Below are 18,730 nucleotides of genomic sequence, written 5' to 3'. Positions count from 1 at the left end.
CTCATAGTCCAATCCCCTTGTTGTGTTTACCCTTGATCTAATGTCCACATATGAGGGAGAACATACGATTTTTGGTCTTTTGGGCCAGGCTAACCTCACTCAGAATGATGTTCTCAAAGTCCATCCATTTACCAGTGAATGATAACATTTCGTTCTTCTTCATGGCTGCATAGAATTCCATTGTGTATAGATTCCACATTTTCTTAATCCATTCGTCAGTGGTGGGGCATCTTGGCTGTTTCCATAACTTGGCTATTGTGAATAGTGCCGCAATAAACATACCATGTTTTCTTTCAATGCCTATACAGTGACCAGCAGCACTTCCAGAAAATGGGAGCTCCACCAGCCTAGATCCCAGGTGAGGATAAAAATGGCACAGAACTGCTCTTCTTTTTCTTCATTGGACATCTGAAAGCAAGATGAGTCACCAGCAACTCTACTGGAGTCACCCCTGAAAATTTGGCCAGCATTCTAGTTCTTCCTTGTGCATTCAATCTGGCATGGACTGGTCTAGAAACATGGACTCAATGTGTGCAGGCAGTGTTCTATCAGTATGTGAAAGACAATGGCTTCATTAAGTTGGACTAAGTGATCTTCCTTGAGTGGATTATCCAAGACCATATCCACCCGACGTACATAAAATAAAAATTAAAAAAAAATTTAAAGAAATGACACAGAACAGAGCCTGCAGCTGACCCACAGAGGACAAGTAGCACAGGCAAGAATTAAACTTTTATTGCTTTTGGGGGGTTGCTGTTACCATCATATAATCTAGTGTATTCTGACATATCCCCCTCAAAAAAGTGGTCAGTTCACTTTAAGAAGTGTGTGTAAGGGGACTAAAGTAAAAAGGAGAAAAAGAGAGATGAACTAATATGGGTTATAATACATATATACATGGAAATGTCACAAGGAAACTCCTTGTATAGCTATCTTAAACAGACAAGAAATATCATTTCTTTTACAAAATCAGAGAACAGGAGGGCAGAACAGGTCCTGTCTGGGGGTTTGATACTAGTGGGAGGGGGAGGATGTGGAGAAAGTGCAAATACTGTGTATACATTTACGTAAATGGAAAAATGAGAACTGTTAAAACTATTCTAGGAATGGGGGGAGGGGGGATAAAGGAGAATGATGGAGGGGATGAGTTCAACTGTGCTATATCTGATATATTGTAAGAACTTTTGTAAATGCCACAATGTACCCCCAGCACAACAATTTTTTTTTAAAATGTGTGTAATTACCATTCAAAAGAGTCAATACTTTTATGGCTTAAAGGATAATTTTCAATTAGATGGAAAATTCACTTACTCCAAGGTTGCTGGATAAACCAGAACATGAACTGAATGGAGGAGGCGTCCAGCTCCTGAGTAACTCCTTTCTCCTGAGAGGCTCCAGGTCTCCTGTTCATGGCTTTACAAAACATACCTGCTTTACTTATGGGTCTCAGGTATTACTGCCACCAGAGCTGGCCCCTCAGCACTTGCAGAACCAGTCCAGGGTGGCAACCTGTCAGGGTTGGCCTAGGGCTGGTTCTGAGTGCTGAGGGGCTCTGGTCCCCATACGGGGATCAGAGGGCCCCATTATATATCTGCATATGCTGTCATGGAAGGAAATCTATGCTGTGACGTTGAGGACAAGAGCAAGTCACAACTTCAGAACAGACAGACATTTTAACATGCATGGAGCATTTACAAAATCACATTGGGCTAGCAATCAAGTTTCACAAATCTTTTTGTTGTTTGCAGTAGTGGGACTTGAATCCAGGGCCTCATGTTTGCTAGACAAGCACTCTACCACTTAAACCATGCTCCCAGTCCTCTGTATTTTGTTTTGTGATGGGGTCTAGCTAACTTTGCCCAGGCTGGCCACAAACTTGAGATTCTCCTGCCTCCACTCCTGAGTGGCTGGGATTACGGCTGTGTACCACAACACCAGGTCAAGGTTCAACAAATCCTTTTTTAATTATTGTTGTACATGGAGTAAACAAATCTTGAAGGAAGGAAATCAGATGGGTCATTTTCTCCTGCTACAAAGAAATTAATCTAGAAAATAGCAACTATAACTAGAAAACCCTCATGTGTCTGCAAAGTAGGAAACATGCATTTTAATAATCCTTGATCCTCTCAATCCTCCCCACGATTCATAATCAAGGCCCTCATTTTAGAAATGCAGGAACTGAGATTGGAAAGAACATAATTTGCACAAATTGACCCAGTTAGCGGTGGTAGAGCCAAAACTCAAAAGTAGGCTATATAACTCCAGAGCCCAGGTATCAAGTATATACTCCTGATGCTGTATACACTTGAATTCGTAGCTCTTCCAGCTTGTTTTGGTAACCCTGACCTTGGACAACTGTGTAGAGATGCATTTCCCTTTGCATTTTCTTCTCAGGGGTCTCTTCCTTGGACTGAGGTGAGAAGTCTTTTTTTGTTTGTTTGTTTTTGACAGAGGGTCTGTGTAGTTCAGGCTGGCCTGGAACTTGCTATGCAGCCCAGACTGGCCTCGAACTTGCAATCCTCCTGCCTCGGCCTCTTGAGTGCTGAGATTTGGAACCACACAAAGCAAGAAGTCAAGTGGAGGAGATGGAGTTTCAAGTTGGTGTTCTTACACAGCTTGGAACTAGATTTCTATAAAGACTTCCTTTCCTTACGAAGACTTTTCCGTAGGGCCCATGTAGTTAGTGAACAAAGAAATACAGAAGGAAGGAAAAGTCACTTCCAGATGGCTCCTCATCTTGTTCTAATGCAGATTAAATAGAGTATCTTCCAAAATCATTAGGCAAACGCGAGTATCAATATCATTCAAATTATAAATGGAACAGAATGAAAATTGGGTCTATATCCTGACTTAAATTTGGAGCGAATGCATCAGAGCTAAAAAAAAGAAAAAAGACAACTAAAGCATTCTGATTCTTGAGGAAATTGATGGTTCATGATATTTGAGGTAAGACCAAGCTGATCTCTAGCAGTGGCCTCTCAAATTTGAGATGACCAACCCAGCTCTTTTTTGTGGCAAGGGCTTATGCAAATAGCTACTTGGCACTGTTTTTCTACCTGCTCATCTCAACCTACTCATGTTGTTTTCTGACAACACACATTTTTAGCAAAACTCCGAAAACACGTGTCTCAGTTGCTGAGGTATCCCTTTGTTCCTTGGCATTTCTGAGTTATGAGAATAATAATACTTTCTGCCCCATTATGGGCTCATAAGTATAACTGAGTAATGGCTAAGTGCCCATACTGTGTTTCAGACAATAGGAAGACATGAAAATAAATGGAGGGCTGGGATGTAGCTCAGTGGTAGAACGCTTGTCTAGAATATGTGAGGCCCTGGGTTCAATCCCAGCACCACAACAGAAAAGACAAAAAATAAAAAATAAAAAAATGGAAAATTGGATGAACCATTGTCTAGAAAGTTACCGAAAGTGCTCACTAATCACCAAGTGTCCCTAGGGAGAGAGAAGGCTTAAAAGTAGGGAGACAAGAGTGCCAGGCAGGACTGGAGGCCCTGAAGACTTTCATTCTGCCCTTTGACTTCATCCCTTCTACTAAGGAGGCAACACTGGCCCAATGTGAGGAAGCAGGCTTATCAGAGTAAGTCTTGATTGTTCAGGCTCAGCTCCCCTGCCCCACCCCACTTCTTGTTCCCTACACCATCAAGGCTCAGGCCCTGGAGAGTCAATTTGCCCATCAGTCTGTGATTCATGTCCCAATTCGAGTTTAAGACCAACAAGTCCAAGATCAAAGTATACAGTTATCCAATCAGCAGTGTGATTACATCCTCTCAATCTGTAGAAAAAGGTCATGCTGACCACTTTCTGATAGGTTATGGGTGCTCCTGGGCAGCCCCCAAATGGGAACTCAATTCAAGTGACCTCTTACAAAAGGCCAGTTGTGCCTATAGACTAGACAGGTGGTGGGGGGCTCCTGGAGTAAGTGATGGTCCAATGCCTTCAACAAGGTCATTCCATTGATCATAGTCTTCTTTCAAGTCTAAACGGGTTAAAAACAAGAAGGTTAGGCAAATCATTGTAAGGTTAGGTCAAAGAGTAGCAAGTAGTTATCACAGATTCAGTGAGGGAGGAGCACATGGATACCAAAGGACTGGTTCTGTGCTTGTGATGGTGACAGCAGTAATGAAGATCATTACTACTTATTCAGTGCCTTTATAAATGATATACCTGATTTATGGTAGCTCAATAATAATAGCAACAGAGGGTAACACAAACTGAAGGAGAATTCATTCAAATGGCTGTGCCAAACGGTGTTCACGCAATGTTTCATGTAATTTTCACAATAGTCTTTTGCACTAAGTACTATTCTTAGCCCTATTTTATACTTGAGGAAACTGAGGCTCAGGGAAGCTGTTTTGCCCAAGGTCATTACAGCTGATAAGTGGTATTAAACCACTTTAAATTAACAGAATTTAAACCCACGTCAGAAAAGCGGAGAAAATGAAACATTTACTAGTTCTAAGCTCAGGGACACTGTTGAGCATAAAGAGATCACTGGAGCTACATCTAGTGGATGCAAGTCCAGTGATGCCTCAGGGTAGAAGCAGCAAAGCAGCAACATCAGAAAGCAGTGTGAAACTCAAGCTTGCTTCAAAAGAGGGTTTGGGATCAGAGGCAAATGGGTCTAACCACATGGCAAGAATAGAAAGGGCCCAAGCCCTAGGCCAAGGAAGCAGGACTCAACGGAGCAGGCAAATGGTGTCCTTGTTCAAAGCAAACAGAACCTGGGACAGAGATAGAGACCACTCTCATTCACCTTCAGAACACCAGTTCCCTGACAAGAACTTGGTGGGAACAAGTCCTCAACACCTAATACATATTCATTAATTCAAGCTGGGTACAAAGGTACACACCTGTAATCCCAGCTACTTGGGAGGCTGAGATAGGAGGACTGTTTGAGCCCAGGAGTTTAAGGCTAGACTGGGCAGCATAGCAAGACCCCATATTTAAAAAAAAAGCCAGGTATCGTGGGACACACATGTAAGTAACCTCAGCACTCAGAGGGTGGAAACAGGAGGAGGACTGGGAATTTGTGGCCAGCCTGGGCTATATAGTGAGACCCTGTCTAAAAAAAAGAACATGCCTATTGTGTGCTATAGTCTGTTCCTGGTGCTATATGTTTAAAACATATAGGAACCCCTATCCTCAGAGAACTCATAATCTAGTGGGTAGAGACAAATAACAAACAATAATTTATATAGGATATGAACAGGGCACAATGCTAGGGAAAGAAAAAGAAAAAAAAAAAGCCCAAAATATTCAGCATATAAGGGAAGCAGTGGTGATGGCTAGAGGTGGGAGAAGTTTAAAAATGGTGATCAGGCTGGGTGCTGGTGGCCTGTAATCCTAGGTACTCAGGAGGCAGAGAACAGGACGATTGTGGTTCAAAGCCAGCCCTGGGCAAATAGTTCAGGAAACCATCTAAAAAAAAAGTCCATCACAAAAAAGGGTTGGCAGAGTGGCTCAAGTGGTAAGAGTGTCAGCCTAGCAAATAGCAAATGTCAGGCCCTGAGTTCAAATCCCAGTACCACAAAAAAAAAAGTGTGATCAGGGGTAGGCTTTTGCTGAGAAGATGAGATCTGAGCAAAGACTTGAAGAAGGTAGGAGTGAGCCAGGAGATTACCAGGGAGGAATGTCCCAAGTAGAGGAATCAGCAAGGGAAGAGACCAGGAGGGACTGGAGAGACACATCACAGAAGGATGATGGCCTCTGGCCTTGATTCTCAGAGAAGTGGAAGCCATTAGAGGATTTTGAGCAGATGAGTGAAAAGATCTGACTTACTTCCTAAAAGGATTACTCTGGCTACTCTATTAAGAGAAGACTGTACAGGGGGAAAAGGGAACAGGCAGGAGGCCAGTTAGGAAACTATTGTAGTAATTTAGATAAGAGATGACTTAAACAGGATGGTGGCTATAGAGGTAGCAACAAGTGCTCAGATTCCATGTGTATTTTGAAGGTAGAGCCAATAGGAATATCTGAAAGACTGGTTAGGAGGTATGTAAGGAGACAAGGATAAAGACTCTGACCTGAGTAACTAGAAGTACTGAGCTAGTGCTATATTCGTCAACCTCCAGAACTGTGAGCTAAATAAGCCTCATTTCTTTATAAAGTACCCAGCCTCAGGCATATTGTTAAAGCAACAGAAAATAGACTAAGCCAAGGTTCAAGCACTGACCCCCCCAGAAGTAGCAAAGCTGGCTTAAGAGGTGCAGATATGGAGATAGGAGACAGTGTGCTACCTTAGAAGCAAAGATGGAGTTTCTCAAAGAAGAGAGTCATTGACTCTTAGGAGTGCTGGGAATTTCAGTAAGAGAAGGAAAGAACTGGTTAAGGAGTTAGCATCATGAAAGTCACTGGGGACCTTGACCTTTGCAGTTTTGATGAAGCACTGTGTGGCAAAAGCCTGGCTGAAGTGGATTCAAGAAAAAATGGGAAGAGAGGAGGTAGACAAAGTGAAGATATTCTGTTGAAGAGTTTTGCTGGTATGGGAAATGGGAAAATGTGGTGGTAATTGGAGGGGATACTGAGGTAAAAAGTTTTTTGGTTTTTTTTTTTGGGGGTGATGGAACCCAGGACCTCATGCATACTAGTCAAGTGCGCTACCAAAGGTATGTACCCCTTCATTCCCTGGCCAGCCCCAAGAGTTTTGTGGGGTTTGTTTGGTTTTTTTTTTGTTTTGTTTTGTTTTGTTTTTAAGGTAAGAAAAATTTTGGCATGAAATGAAACAGCAGAGAAGGAAACATCAACCATCTAAAGAGAAAAGAATTGCTGGAGCAATCAATCATCACCAACAGTCAAGAGGATGGAACCTGGGGTGAGTGGAAGGATGGCCTTAGCAGGACAACTGAGCGGGAAACTCTGGGAGTGAAGGAAGCTGAGTCTGCAGGCAGGAGGGTGGATATGGTGTGTGTAATGGAGGGCAGATATGGTGTGTGTGTACATGGAGGGCGGATATGGTGTGTGTACATGGAGGGCGGATATGGTGTGTGTGTACATGGAGGGTGGATATGGTGTGTGTACATGGAGGGTGGATATGGTGTGTGTAATGGAGGGTGGATATGGTGTGTGTAATGGAGGGTGGATATGGTGTGTGTACATGGAGGGTGGATATGGTGTGTGTACATGGAGGGCGGATAGGCGGATATGGTGTGTGTGTACATGGAGGGTGGATATGGTGTGTGTACATGGAGGGTGGATATGGTGTGTGTACATGGAGGGTGGATATGGTGTGTGTAATGGAGGGTGGATATGGTGTGTGTACATGGAGGGCGGATATGGTGTGTGTACATGGAGGTGGATATGGTGTGTGTACATGGAGGGCGGATATGGTGTGTGTGTACATGGAGGGCGGATATGGTGTGTGTAATGGAGGGTGGATATGGTGTGTGTACATGGAGGTGGATATGGTGTGTGTGTACATGGAGGTGGATATGGTGTGTGTACATGGAGGTGGATATGGTGTGTGTGTACATGGAGGTGGATATGGTGTGTGTACATGGAGGTGGATATGGTGTGTGTAATGGAGGGCGGATATGGTGTGTGTGTACATGGAGGGTGGATATGGTGTGTGTACATGGAGGGCGGATATGGTGTGTGTACATGGAGGGCGGATATGGTGTGTGTGTAATGGAGGGTGGATATGGTGTGTGTGTACATGGAGGGCGGATATGGTGTGTGTACATGGAGGTGGATATGGTGTGTGTAATGGAGGTGGATATGGTGTGTGTACATGGAGGGTGGATATGGTGTGTGTAATGGAGGGTGGATATGGTGTGTGTAATGGAGGTGGATATGGTGTGTGTACATGGAGGGCGGATATGGTGTGTGTAATGGAGGTGGATATGGTGTGTGTACATGGAGGGCGGATATGGTGTGTGTACATGGAGGCGGATATGGTGTGTGTACACGTGTGTGGATGAGGAGGTGAGGAACTGCAGTGGCTCCCCTTTGCAGTGAAGTGGGAGGCAGAATTACTCAGCTGAGAGACAGGCTGAGGGAAGAGGTGCTGGAGGCTTGAAGAAGGGAAAGTGTGAAACTGTTTTCCAGGAGCGTGGGAGGGAGGATGGGGAGGTAGAGATAGGAGCCGTGTGTACTTAATATGAAGGAAACAGCGATCTTACTGGAAGGGAACACCCTGAATCAGCACGTCTCAGAGTACTTTTTAGGAGTAAGAGGTGCAGCTGAGCCACCTATGGTCCATTTTAGTTGCCCATGTGACAACAACTGTACTATGTGCCACTAAAAAGCTTTTCTCTCTTTGTGACATGAATTAGTCCAGGCCCAGAGTCTTATTCAGACTCTGCCTTAACTCTTATCACCTGTATTACTCCAAGAGGCTCCCACCTAAGCTCTCTGCTTCTCAACACATCTCACCCATCCTTATATGCAGTCAGACTGCAAACACAAGTCTAATCATGACATTCTCCTGCTTAGAACCACCAAGGGCTCCTTACAACCTGTGGAATAAAATTCAAACTTACTTCAGCACATACATGGGCTTCTACATCTGGCTTCTGCCCTCTTCTCTACCTTAAACTTTCAACAATTCACTATCCAAAACTCCAGACACACTAAACTGTTTCCCCAAACTGACCACGCCCAGGCAAGCCTTTGTGCCTCTGTCCAAAAGACCTAGGCCCTTTTCCTACTTTCTTCATCTATGAAGATCAAAGGCAAGCATTGCTTTGTCAAGAGAGCCGCCGTTCCTGGCTATAGTTCCTCTCCCACCAGTTAGGTGTCTGTCCTTTCATCTCCCTACGCACATACTGTGGTCATGAACTCACCACTCTATTTTATCACCAGAGTCACTGACAGAATGGTGCAGTGATGAAGCACTGGTCAGACTGAGCTGCATATTGGCTTTGTCACTTAATAACCAGATAACCTGAATGAATTACTTACTTTTTCTAAGTTTTAGTATCTTCACCTGTAAAATGAAGTTAATAATTAAAAGTACCTAGTGGAAAGGGCTGTCTTCAGAATTACACGTGATAACGCATCTAAAGTACTAAGCAGAGTAAGTACCGTTGGCATAAATAAACCAAGTCCTTGGCAATCTTCCTACAGTCTACTCTCTTGCCTTCCAACTCCTCCTCCACTGGCCTCTCAAATGAATATCTCAGCTCAATAGGCATTGCTGTTAAAGAGAACCCAATCATGCCACGGTGGGTTCCCCTATCATCTTTAATTTTCAGCTCTCATAATGGCATGGTGCCTCAGAGGAAACAGGGAAAGGGAGCTGAGGATGAGGTCGCCAGGAACCACTCAAGTCTTGCAAGGTGGATCCATTCCCCTCCTGCCAGGTAAGAACAATGATGCTCTAATATTTCTATTACCCTAAAGTTAGGCTGGAAGATGGCTCACGATGTGCAAGATGAAATGAATAGGCTTAAATGTAAGAATGCAAATTTAGTTAAAAATATCAACAAAGGCTTAATGCCCCAGTGGCACCAAAAAAAAAAAAAAAAGCCAGTTGCTCATGCCTGTAATCCTAGTTACTCAGGAGTCAGGAGGAAAATGGTTCAAAGCCAGCCCCCAGCAAATAGTTTGAGAGACCCTATCTGGAAAATACCCAACTCAAAAAAGGACTAGTAGAGTGGCTCAAGTGGTAGAGGCCCTAAGTTTGAACCCCAATATCACAATCCCCTCCCCACAAAAAAGAAAATAATCAGAGCAAAATGGATTGGAGGCAAGTGGTAGAACACCTGCTTTGCAAGTGTAAAGTCCTGAGTTCAAACTCCAGTTCTACCAAAAAACAAAACAAAAACAAAATCAACACATTCATAATAGGACATTTTTTTTTAATAGTACTGGGGTTTGAACTTAGGGCCTTCTGTTGCTAGGCAGTTACTCTACCACTTGAGCCACGCCCCCACCCCTTGTACTTTAGTTATTTTTCTAGTAAGGTCTCATGTTTTTGCCCAGGCTGGGCTGGTCCTCAATCTTCCTATTTACACCTCTAAGAAGCTGGGATGATAGGCACATGCCACCACACCCAGGTTATCAATTGAGATCGGTTCTCACTAACTGGTTTTTTTGCCTGGGCTAGCCTCGATCCTCCTAGTCTCTACTTCCTGAGTAGCTGGGATTACAGAGGTGAGCTACTGTACCTGGCAGGACAGATATGTTATAAAGCAAACTCAATCCAATTCAAATGTGTGGCACACTTGTAGGAATTGTGAATGCACCCAGATCATCTAAGTAGATAGAAGTCCAGTGTCCAGGGCTGGGGGTGTGACTTAGCTGATAGAGCACTTGCCTAGCAAGCTGAGTTCAAACCCCACTATGGAAAAAAAAAAAAAGAAAAAGAAAACCAGTGCCCACAGTACAGAGGTGAGAGCCTTGCAATACCAGGTGCTGGTCAGACCATATCTAGATGTCATGTTCAAGTCAGGGCATCACCCTTTAAGATGGGGCACTGAAAAACTGCATCCAAATGAGAAAATGAATGGCAACATGGGGAACAAAGAACTGCTACAGAAACCATGGACATTTAGCTTAATGAGCATCAGAGGTGACTCTGAATATCTAAAGCGCTGCCATGTGCCACATGAAGCTTCTCTGGTCAGTTCTTGAGGAGATAACCAGGGAAAGTGGGACGTGGGGAATGGCAGAGTATCAATCTTGCTATCAGGTGAGAGCTAGGTCAAACCTTAGCAGTGCAGGCAAGCTTGACCCCCTCCTGACAGAAGTGCCCTGTCCCTAGCATTGTGAGGGGACAGTCTCAGGATCACTCCCCATCTGACTGCATCAGAAAGTGACATCTAGCTGGGTGCTAGAGGCTCACGCCTTTAATCCTAGCTACTCAGGAGGCAGAGATCAGGAGGATCGCAGTTCAAAGTCAGTCTGGGCAAGTAGTTCTTGAGACAAAGGGCTGGTGGAGTGGCTCAAGGTGTAGGCCCTGAATTCAAACCCCAGGACTGCAAAAAAAAAAAAAGGGGACCTCTAATCAAGGGAGCACCAGGTCTAGCTGGAAGTGGCCAACAATGTGTTTTAACAGCAAAGATGATACAATTAAATGCTTTCTTGATCTAAGAAATAAAAAAATATGGTTGTGAGCAGTGAGAACTTAAGAGGAAAGTTGTAAACCCACAAGGTAGAAAAAACAAACCACAAGAGGTTTAAGCCAAGTAAAATTATGAGGAAACAGAAACTGAATGAGTAGATGCTATCAGGAAGAGAAAAAACGCACAGAAAGAAGGAAAACGGCAGACTGGGACAAAGAAAAACATGGAGACCTGAAGAGGAAACAACTGTTCTTCATTCAAGTTTTCCATTTGCCATAAATCCTTTGGGTCCCAGTCATGTCAAGATAGACCACTGTGCTGCAAAGAAACGAAAGGATCCCAGTTCTCCCTTACCGAGGTGTTTCTGCAGGAAGGCCAGCATGGCCCGCACCATGATCTCCTGACCTTCATAGGGATCCAAGCTCCCACGGGTATGAGCAGAGAAGACTTTACCAAGCAAGCTGCCAGTCATAAACGCAAAGTCAGTTTGACTCCGATGAACAGAACCACTAGAGGAGAAGAAAAACAACTGGTAGGAATCTGAAAGTTAAGCACTCACACATGTCCAGCCCCTACCATGTATAAGGTGCTTTCCAATACTATCACATGTAATTTTCCCGGCAACTTTGTAGAAATGGGTTTTGGGGTTAAGTTCTTTGGCTCTAAACACATTTATTCACTCATTGTAGTGCTGGGATTGAACCCAGGCCCTGTGCATGCTAGGCAAGTGCTCCACCCTAGCCCTCTAAATACATTTACTTTGCAGGTGAAATTCTCACTAGGTTAAATTTTGGGCTAAACTACTCATAACTACATTTACTACTCAAGCCAATGAGGGAGGGAAATTTAAATGCTAAAGTATCTATCTTTTATCATGCAGAAAACAGATTGGTTGATTATATATTTTTTTGTAGTATTATGGACCAAACCTAAGATGTTATGCATGCTAGGCAAGCACTATCATTGAGCTACATCCTCAGCCGTGAAAAACTGACTTAAAAAAAGAAAAAAGCATTATTTAAGGCACACAAAGAAAGTGTACTGAACAATAAATATACCAGACACTTGAGTATACAACACTCAGTTTAAGAAATAATACATTGCCAGTAGTTAAGTCCCCATTGTGTACCCTATCCCAACTATTCTCCTCTCCCTTTTCTGCAGGTCCCAACTGTTTGCACTGAATGGCCTATAGAAATGTTCCTGCAGTCATGTCTCCTTTGGTGCCATGAAATCAAAGTGAAACAGGAAGGGCTAGAGAACCTGACCCAAGACAGGCAAGGGAGAAAATCACTATTAGTAGAGTCTGGTGTTCAGGGAAGTGGCTTTGGCATTTCAACCACCTTAATGATTCCTCCTGAAATAGAAACTGGAATCCTGGATGCATGTGTGCTATTAGGCTCCAGGGCAGGAACAAGTCAGGGAGATTTTAGTCATGCCTCTATCTCCATATCACATCCTATATAGTCAAAGTCTTAAAGTCACTAAAAAGTCTTCGCTTTGTGAAAAATGGCTCCCAAAAGAAAACCAACCAATAGTTTTGGTGATGAAAGCAAAGCAAATGTAGCTTCTCTTGGCCAGAATATAAATTATTTTTGGAAGAAAGCATATGTTAGAAAGATATCTGTGAATGCAGGGATTCATGAATGTTCTAAAAATCTGATAAATGGCAAAAGTCCATGTCCACATTCTTCCAAAATTCCAATAAAATTCCCAACTGGGGCTATAGATTTCTGGAACCCACCCAGACCCACACTCCCTCTCCAACACACCATCCCATAGTCCCCCTATCATGTAGGCATATAAATTACTGAAGAAATCACTGTAGGTGAGCTAAGTAGAGAAGAACTGATATGAAATTCTAAAGGAATTAAGATTTTGGAATTCAGGTACTCTTCAAGTATTTTTTTAATGGGTAGAAAGTTCTGGATGACCCAGAAGAAATTAAGGAAGCCACAGCTGATGGAAAATAGAGAGGACTCTGAAATCATGACCTTGGGGCTTACTCACAGGACAGTTATGATCCTGGACTGCTCATGCTGGGCACATATCTTCTTCATCAAGTTGATACTCTCCACTGTCTGGAACTTCTCGGCATTGATAAAGAACACAGGGCCCCTGGCCTTGGGGTAAAAGTCATGTTCCAGAGGAAACATCCAAGCATCCAGGGCCACAGCACACCTGGAATAGGACCAGACATTTGGAGCTGCCACAAAGAAACCCAGGCAAGAATAGTTAGGGTGATAGGGAAAAGATAGGGGCTCTTCTGGTGGGCTGAAGGCTTAGAAAGCCAGGAAATGAGTACCAGGACCCACACCCTTCAATTAGGATCTTGGATAGGGATCCTTTTTACCTGTCATCAAAGATCCTTACAGAGTTTACACTCCCTGAAAACAAAGGTCAAGTCTCTTTCTCTGAATCTACTCTCAGGTGACTGACTCAAGGTATGCAGAATGGTACTTTATTCATTTAATCATTCACTCACTCAACACTCTTTGAGTATCTACTGTTGCTTAGCCTTGTATTCAGACACAAAGATTAATGACAGAGTTGTTATTCCCAAAGAGTTCCCAGGCCAGCAGGGAAGACAGCAGAAAAGGTAACAAAACAATATATGCTGGGTACTGGTGGCTCACACCTGTAATCCTAGCTACTTGGGAGGCAGAGATAAGGAGGATCAAGGTTTGAAGCCAGCCTGGGCAAAATAGTTTCCAAGACCCTATCTCAAAAATACCCAACACAAAAAAGGGCGGATAGAGTGGCTCAAGTGGTAGAGGCCCTGAATTCAAACCCCAGTACTGCCAAAATCAACCAACCATGCCTAATTACACAAGATGCTATCTGAGTCTAGAGCCTATGCAGGAGGGGAGATCAGGAAAATTCTCCTAGATGCAAGGACAAAATTATGTCACCAGTGGTAGCCTGTACTTGAAATCCTAACTCTTGTAGTTCCAGCTACTCGGGCAGTAGAGACAGGAGGAGTTAGTATATATTGTATAGAACAGTAGCTTTCAGGCTGTTCCTTGCTCTGAGTGACTCCATCTTCTAAAACAGCAGTTTGCTCCATTTTGAGTGCAAATGCTGAGGCAGAATGACTCTGCATCTTGTTTGTGCAAGTAAACAACCACCATCTGTCCAGCACAAACCACAGACTGATAAATAGCTTATTTTGCAAATAAAATATTACCACCTATGAACTTATCCAAACTAAATCAGAAACACCTGGACACATGGGCATATCAGAAAAAAACAGGCCCAGGAACTTACCAAACACACCAGACCAAGGAATGATGAAACCCCTCACCTTAGTTATATGAAAGGAGGGAAAACTAACACTGTGGTATGGCAGCACACACTGACTTGCTGTCCTCAGACCAGCCAGTGCGTGGTCACAGATTGACAGGCAATGAATTCCCAACTCTGTAGCTGGGGCTTCAGCTCAGTTCTATCCCCTTGCTTAATCTGACCTACTCAAATGCCCAGTTGAGCTGGGAAGCAGCTCTGAACCTAGAACCAGCCTTGAACTAGCTCTGTGTTTTGACACTACCAAGTCTCACAACTCAGTGACTGGGTTAGTATCTTATCTAACCACCTACAGTTAACTCTCTTTGCACCTGTATCAGCTCTCTGCTTTTGCCTGAAGCGAGGCTTCTTTGACCCCTGCAGCTAGTTTAACTCTTTCTTAGCAATTCTGTAACTTCTGTATTATTGTGAAGTGTATGGTCTTTTATCCCCATGATAATTACTAATTAATATTAGTAATTTAGGATAAAAGAACCTATTTGTCATCTGGCTCATGGCTATCAAGCAAAATCAGTAGTACTTGGCAAACTAATACCAATGAAATTGCCATAGCTTGTGAATTTACTGTTATCCAATAAATTCTGTGGAAAGACATAAGTGTGTTCATCTGTGTTTCTGACACAGCTTGCTCATGATAACATTCTAACATATCAGCCCGTTTAGTTGGTTCGTTTTTTGTTCTGTTTTATTTTTCATTTTTGAGACAGGGTGTTTATGGCCATACCACCCTGAATGCACCCGATCTGATCTCAGAAGCTAAGAAGGGTGGGGCCTGGTTAGTACTTGGATGGGAGACAGGGTCTGGTCAGCCCAGGCTGACCTTGAACTCTCAATCCACCTCCAAAGTCTCCAGAGTGCTGGCATTACAGTGTGCTACCACACCCAACTCATACTTTACTTTCTTCATTGAAGATTCTACTATCTGTTAGCTTCTTTACTGGATGGTCTCCTATCATAATAACATAATTCTATGAAGTCAGAGATCTTGTTTTCTCCATCACCACTGAATCCCCAGCCCCTCAAACAGTGCTTAGAACATGACGCTTGTGTGTAACAAGCACTTGCTGAATGAATAAATGAGTGGCGTGTGGAGCTACAAGCAACAGCGACAATGGGAAACTCACCGAAACTGGGCCTCCTTTGCCAAAGCCAGAATAGCTGTGGCCCCTCCAAATGAATGCCCCATTACAGCCACACGGTTCACGTCAATGCTGCCCTGAGGAAAGCAGAATATTTAGTTGAGCCAGAAATTAAAAACTGCTTTTTTAGGAAGTTTTCAGGGGCAAGAAGAAATAGTGAAGGACCGAGGTGAGGGCATGATATAGTGAGTGACCCCATCAAACTCACACTATTAATAAGCTCTGAGGGCCTGGGGGGGTGTGGCTCAAGTGGTAGAGAGCTTGCCTAGCCAGCCCCAGTACCAACAAAGAAAAAAAAAAAAAACCTCTGGAGCCAGGCCTGATGATATATGCCTGTAATTTTAGCACTCGGGAGGTTAAGGCAGGAGGATCACAAATTTGGGGCCAGTCTGGTCTACATAGTGAATTCCAGGTCATCCTGGTTTACAAAGCAAGGCTCTGTCTCAACAAACAAAGAAACAAACAAAACCCCCAAAAACTCAGACTGGAGGCGTGGCTCAAATGGTAAAGTTTTTGCCTAGCAAGTGTGAAGTTCTGAATTCAATCCCCAATACCACCAGGAAGCAAACAAAAAAACTGAAAAAAAAAAAAAAAGAAAAAGAAAAATACAAAAGGTTAAGGAGAAGAAGAAGACAATGACAACAACCCCTCCCCCCAAAAATAAACAACATCGACAAAAATGTTTAAAAAAAAAAGTCTGGTTTGGGCATGGTGTTATACTCCTAAAATCCCAGCACTCAGGATGATGAAGCAGGAGGATCATGAGTTCAAGGCCAGCCTAGGCTATATAGTGAGATCCTGTTTCAAAAAAAAAAGATAAATAATAACCTTGGAAAAGAACCTCCGAGGTGTGGCTCAAGTGGCAGTGCACCTGCCTAGCAAGCTTTAGATCCTGAGTTCAAGCCCCAGTACCACCAAAAAAAAAATTATTGATATTTGGCTGGGTGACTTGGCTCATGCCTACTAAGGATAAGGAAGATCAGGAGGATTACAATTTGAAGCTAGCCTGGGAAATAAAGTTCTTGAGACCCCTATCTCAACCAATTGAAAAAAAAAAAAAAGCTGGGTGTAGTGGCATATGCCTGTCATTGGACCTATAAATAGGGGGATTACAATCCAGGGGTATAAAGTGTGATCCTATCTCAAAAATAAACAAAACAAAAAGGGCTGCAGGCATGGCTTAAGTGGTAGAGTGTCTGCTTAGCAAACATGAGGCCTTGAGTTCAAACACTAGTACCACCAAAAAAAAAAAGAACCTGTGGAGGTGTAGCTCAGTGGTAGAGCAATTGTCTAGCATGCCCAGCAACACAAAATAAAATGAAAAACAACAAAGAGCCTCCTGCCTACTGGAGAACAGACCAACAATCCTGTGTGTCAAAAGCCTTCCTAGGTAGGAATTCTGAAAAACATGCTTTTTGGGGGGAGGGAGGAGAAATGACCCAAACATTGTATGCACATATGAATAAAAAAAAAAAAAACATGCTTTTCATCTTTACTTTTGTAATCTTATCATCTACTAAACTAAAACCTAGCCTAGGGTTGACATTCAACTATATTTGATCAAATGAATGGAATGAAGTTACTAGGTTCCACACTGGCTCATCAGTCTAAGAGCATGCTAAGAATAAATAAGCTCTCTCCATCCTTGGCAGCCTCTGCCTCATGTGCTAGTCACTAGCAAGAGGGGAGAACAGGGAAGCTCCTGCTGTCCTTCCTCTGCTCTGGAGCAAGGACTGCTTGTACAGAAACCAACTTGGGTTATACTTCCTCTTTGGATATCTGTCCTGATTTTTATCCAAAGCCCAGGGGAAGAGACAGTGATTCTGTTTGCTCTAACTGCACTGCAAGTATCTATTTCTGGTTGTCCCAGAAGCCTTCAGGGTATGGTTATATAAAAAGCCACCGCAGCTGCCTGCTAAGGGACTCCGGAAATCTCTCCAGGCTTTGTGGCTCAGTCTCTGCACAGAAGCCTTGCTCTCCCCAGTTTTTATCCCAAGGCTCAGTACTTTCAGGTCAGTAACTGGGGTGGATAGCCTCTTTAGTTTTTTTTTTTTTTTTTTTTTGACCTTTTAATAGGCAACTATGTTCATATACCTCCAAAATCAGGAGTATATAGAGAAGCCTCCCACCGACCCAGTTTCTTTTCCACAGAGCTACCCTCTTCCTACCCCCAAACAGGTAACAGTTTTTTGTGTCTGTGTGGTGTTTGCTTCTGCATATGCAAGTAACATGAATATACACTCTTTCCTCTTTTTCCACAGAGGTTCTGTATCTAGTATTTTCGTATCATAGTATTAGTACAGAAAGAGCTTCCTTATCCTCTTACAGCTATATTTGACTTCATCATGAAATAGACAGCTGGCTGATCACCAAATCTATCCCTGGACACACAGCTACACTATTGCCCAGCATTTAAATGTGGCTTTGTGCCTGAATTCTAGCCGACAGAATGTGAGCAGAAGTGGTATCCAAACTTCCAAGCCTGGTCCATAAAAACTCTCTGACAAACCCTTTCCCATTCTGTTGGCTTAATGTACACAGCACATTTGGGATTCACAAGTGAAAGAGGGTAGAGCCCTGAGATGAATGGAACCTGAATCCTTGAGTTGCCTTTTGCACAGGTGCCCTGTGGACTTTGTGTAGGAGAGAAGCAAGGATCTATAGTATTAAGCCACTGAGCTAGGAGGTTTAGGTGCTGTAACAATTAGCATTACCCAAATAAGACAGGGTCTATTCAATCATCTAGTAACCAGTTCTCCTACCGGTGAACATTTTAGGCTCCTAGCAATTATCTGCTATTATAAACAACACTGACAATGCACCATGCTGCATGTGTGCAGGTATTATTGGACGAATTCCCAGGACTGAAAATTGCTAGCTCAAGGAATATGTGCATTTATAGTGTTGATAGTTCTTGCCAAACTGCCCTCCATGGGGCAACTGCACTCTCACTCTCAGTGTGGGAGGATATCTACTTCCCAATAGCTTTTCAACAGAGGAAACAATCAATTTTTTGGATTTTAATCCGATAGGTAAAAAGTTACTTAGCTTTTTTTAAAAATTCTGTCATTTCCTCCAAAAGGCTGCCTCTTAAATAATCCAACTGGACTGTACCCTGCCATTCCCCAGTGCCTATCTTAGGCTCACAGGTCATGCGGGCCTGCACTGCAGTGTTCAGGGCCACTGCCTTTGGAGGGAACTTATGGCACACACCAAATAGTTGGTAAAGCACTCTAGATTCCAGCTTCTGCCTCACCCACTGGCGA

General features: G+C 43.3%; 1 protein-coding gene and 1 pseudogene across 9 annotated transcripts in view; one reads left to right on the top strand and one right to left on the bottom strand.

Annotated features, from left to right (window-relative positions):
- Positions 1 to 419: 419 nt before the first annotated feature.
- On the top strand, positions 420 to 588 carry LOC109683055 (small ribosomal subunit protein uS14-like; annotated as a pseudogene).
- A 132-nt stretch (positions 589 to 720) lies between these two features.
- Positions 721 to 18,730, bottom strand: part of Pafah2 (platelet activating factor acetylhydrolase 2) — a 33,521-nt gene continuing 15,511 nt past the window's right edge. For all 9 annotated transcript variants that reach the window (XM_074080943.1, XM_074080942.1, XM_020158736.2 and 6 more), the window contains 4 exons: positions 15,450 to 15,541; positions 13,033 to 13,203; positions 11,377 to 11,531; positions 721 to 3,995 (listed from right to left, as the gene is read on the bottom strand). In XM_074080943.1, the coding sequence (XP_073937044.1) occupies positions 3,901 to 3,995; positions 11,377 to 11,531; positions 13,033 to 13,203; positions 15,450 to 15,541 (513 nt within the window). In that variant the 3' untranslated portion in view covers positions 721 to 3,900. The remainder of the gene's footprint in view (positions 3,996 to 11,376; positions 11,532 to 13,032; positions 13,204 to 15,449; positions 15,542 to 18,730) is intronic.

The sequence above is a fragment of the Castor canadensis genome, chromosome 7 (genome assembly GCF_047511655.1).
Source record: "Castor canadensis chromosome 7, mCasCan1.hap1v2, whole genome shotgun sequence".
NCBI lineage: Eukaryota > Metazoa > Chordata > Mammalia > Rodentia > Castoridae > Castor > Castor canadensis.
This window is presented reverse-complemented; position numbering and strand designations above follow the sequence as displayed.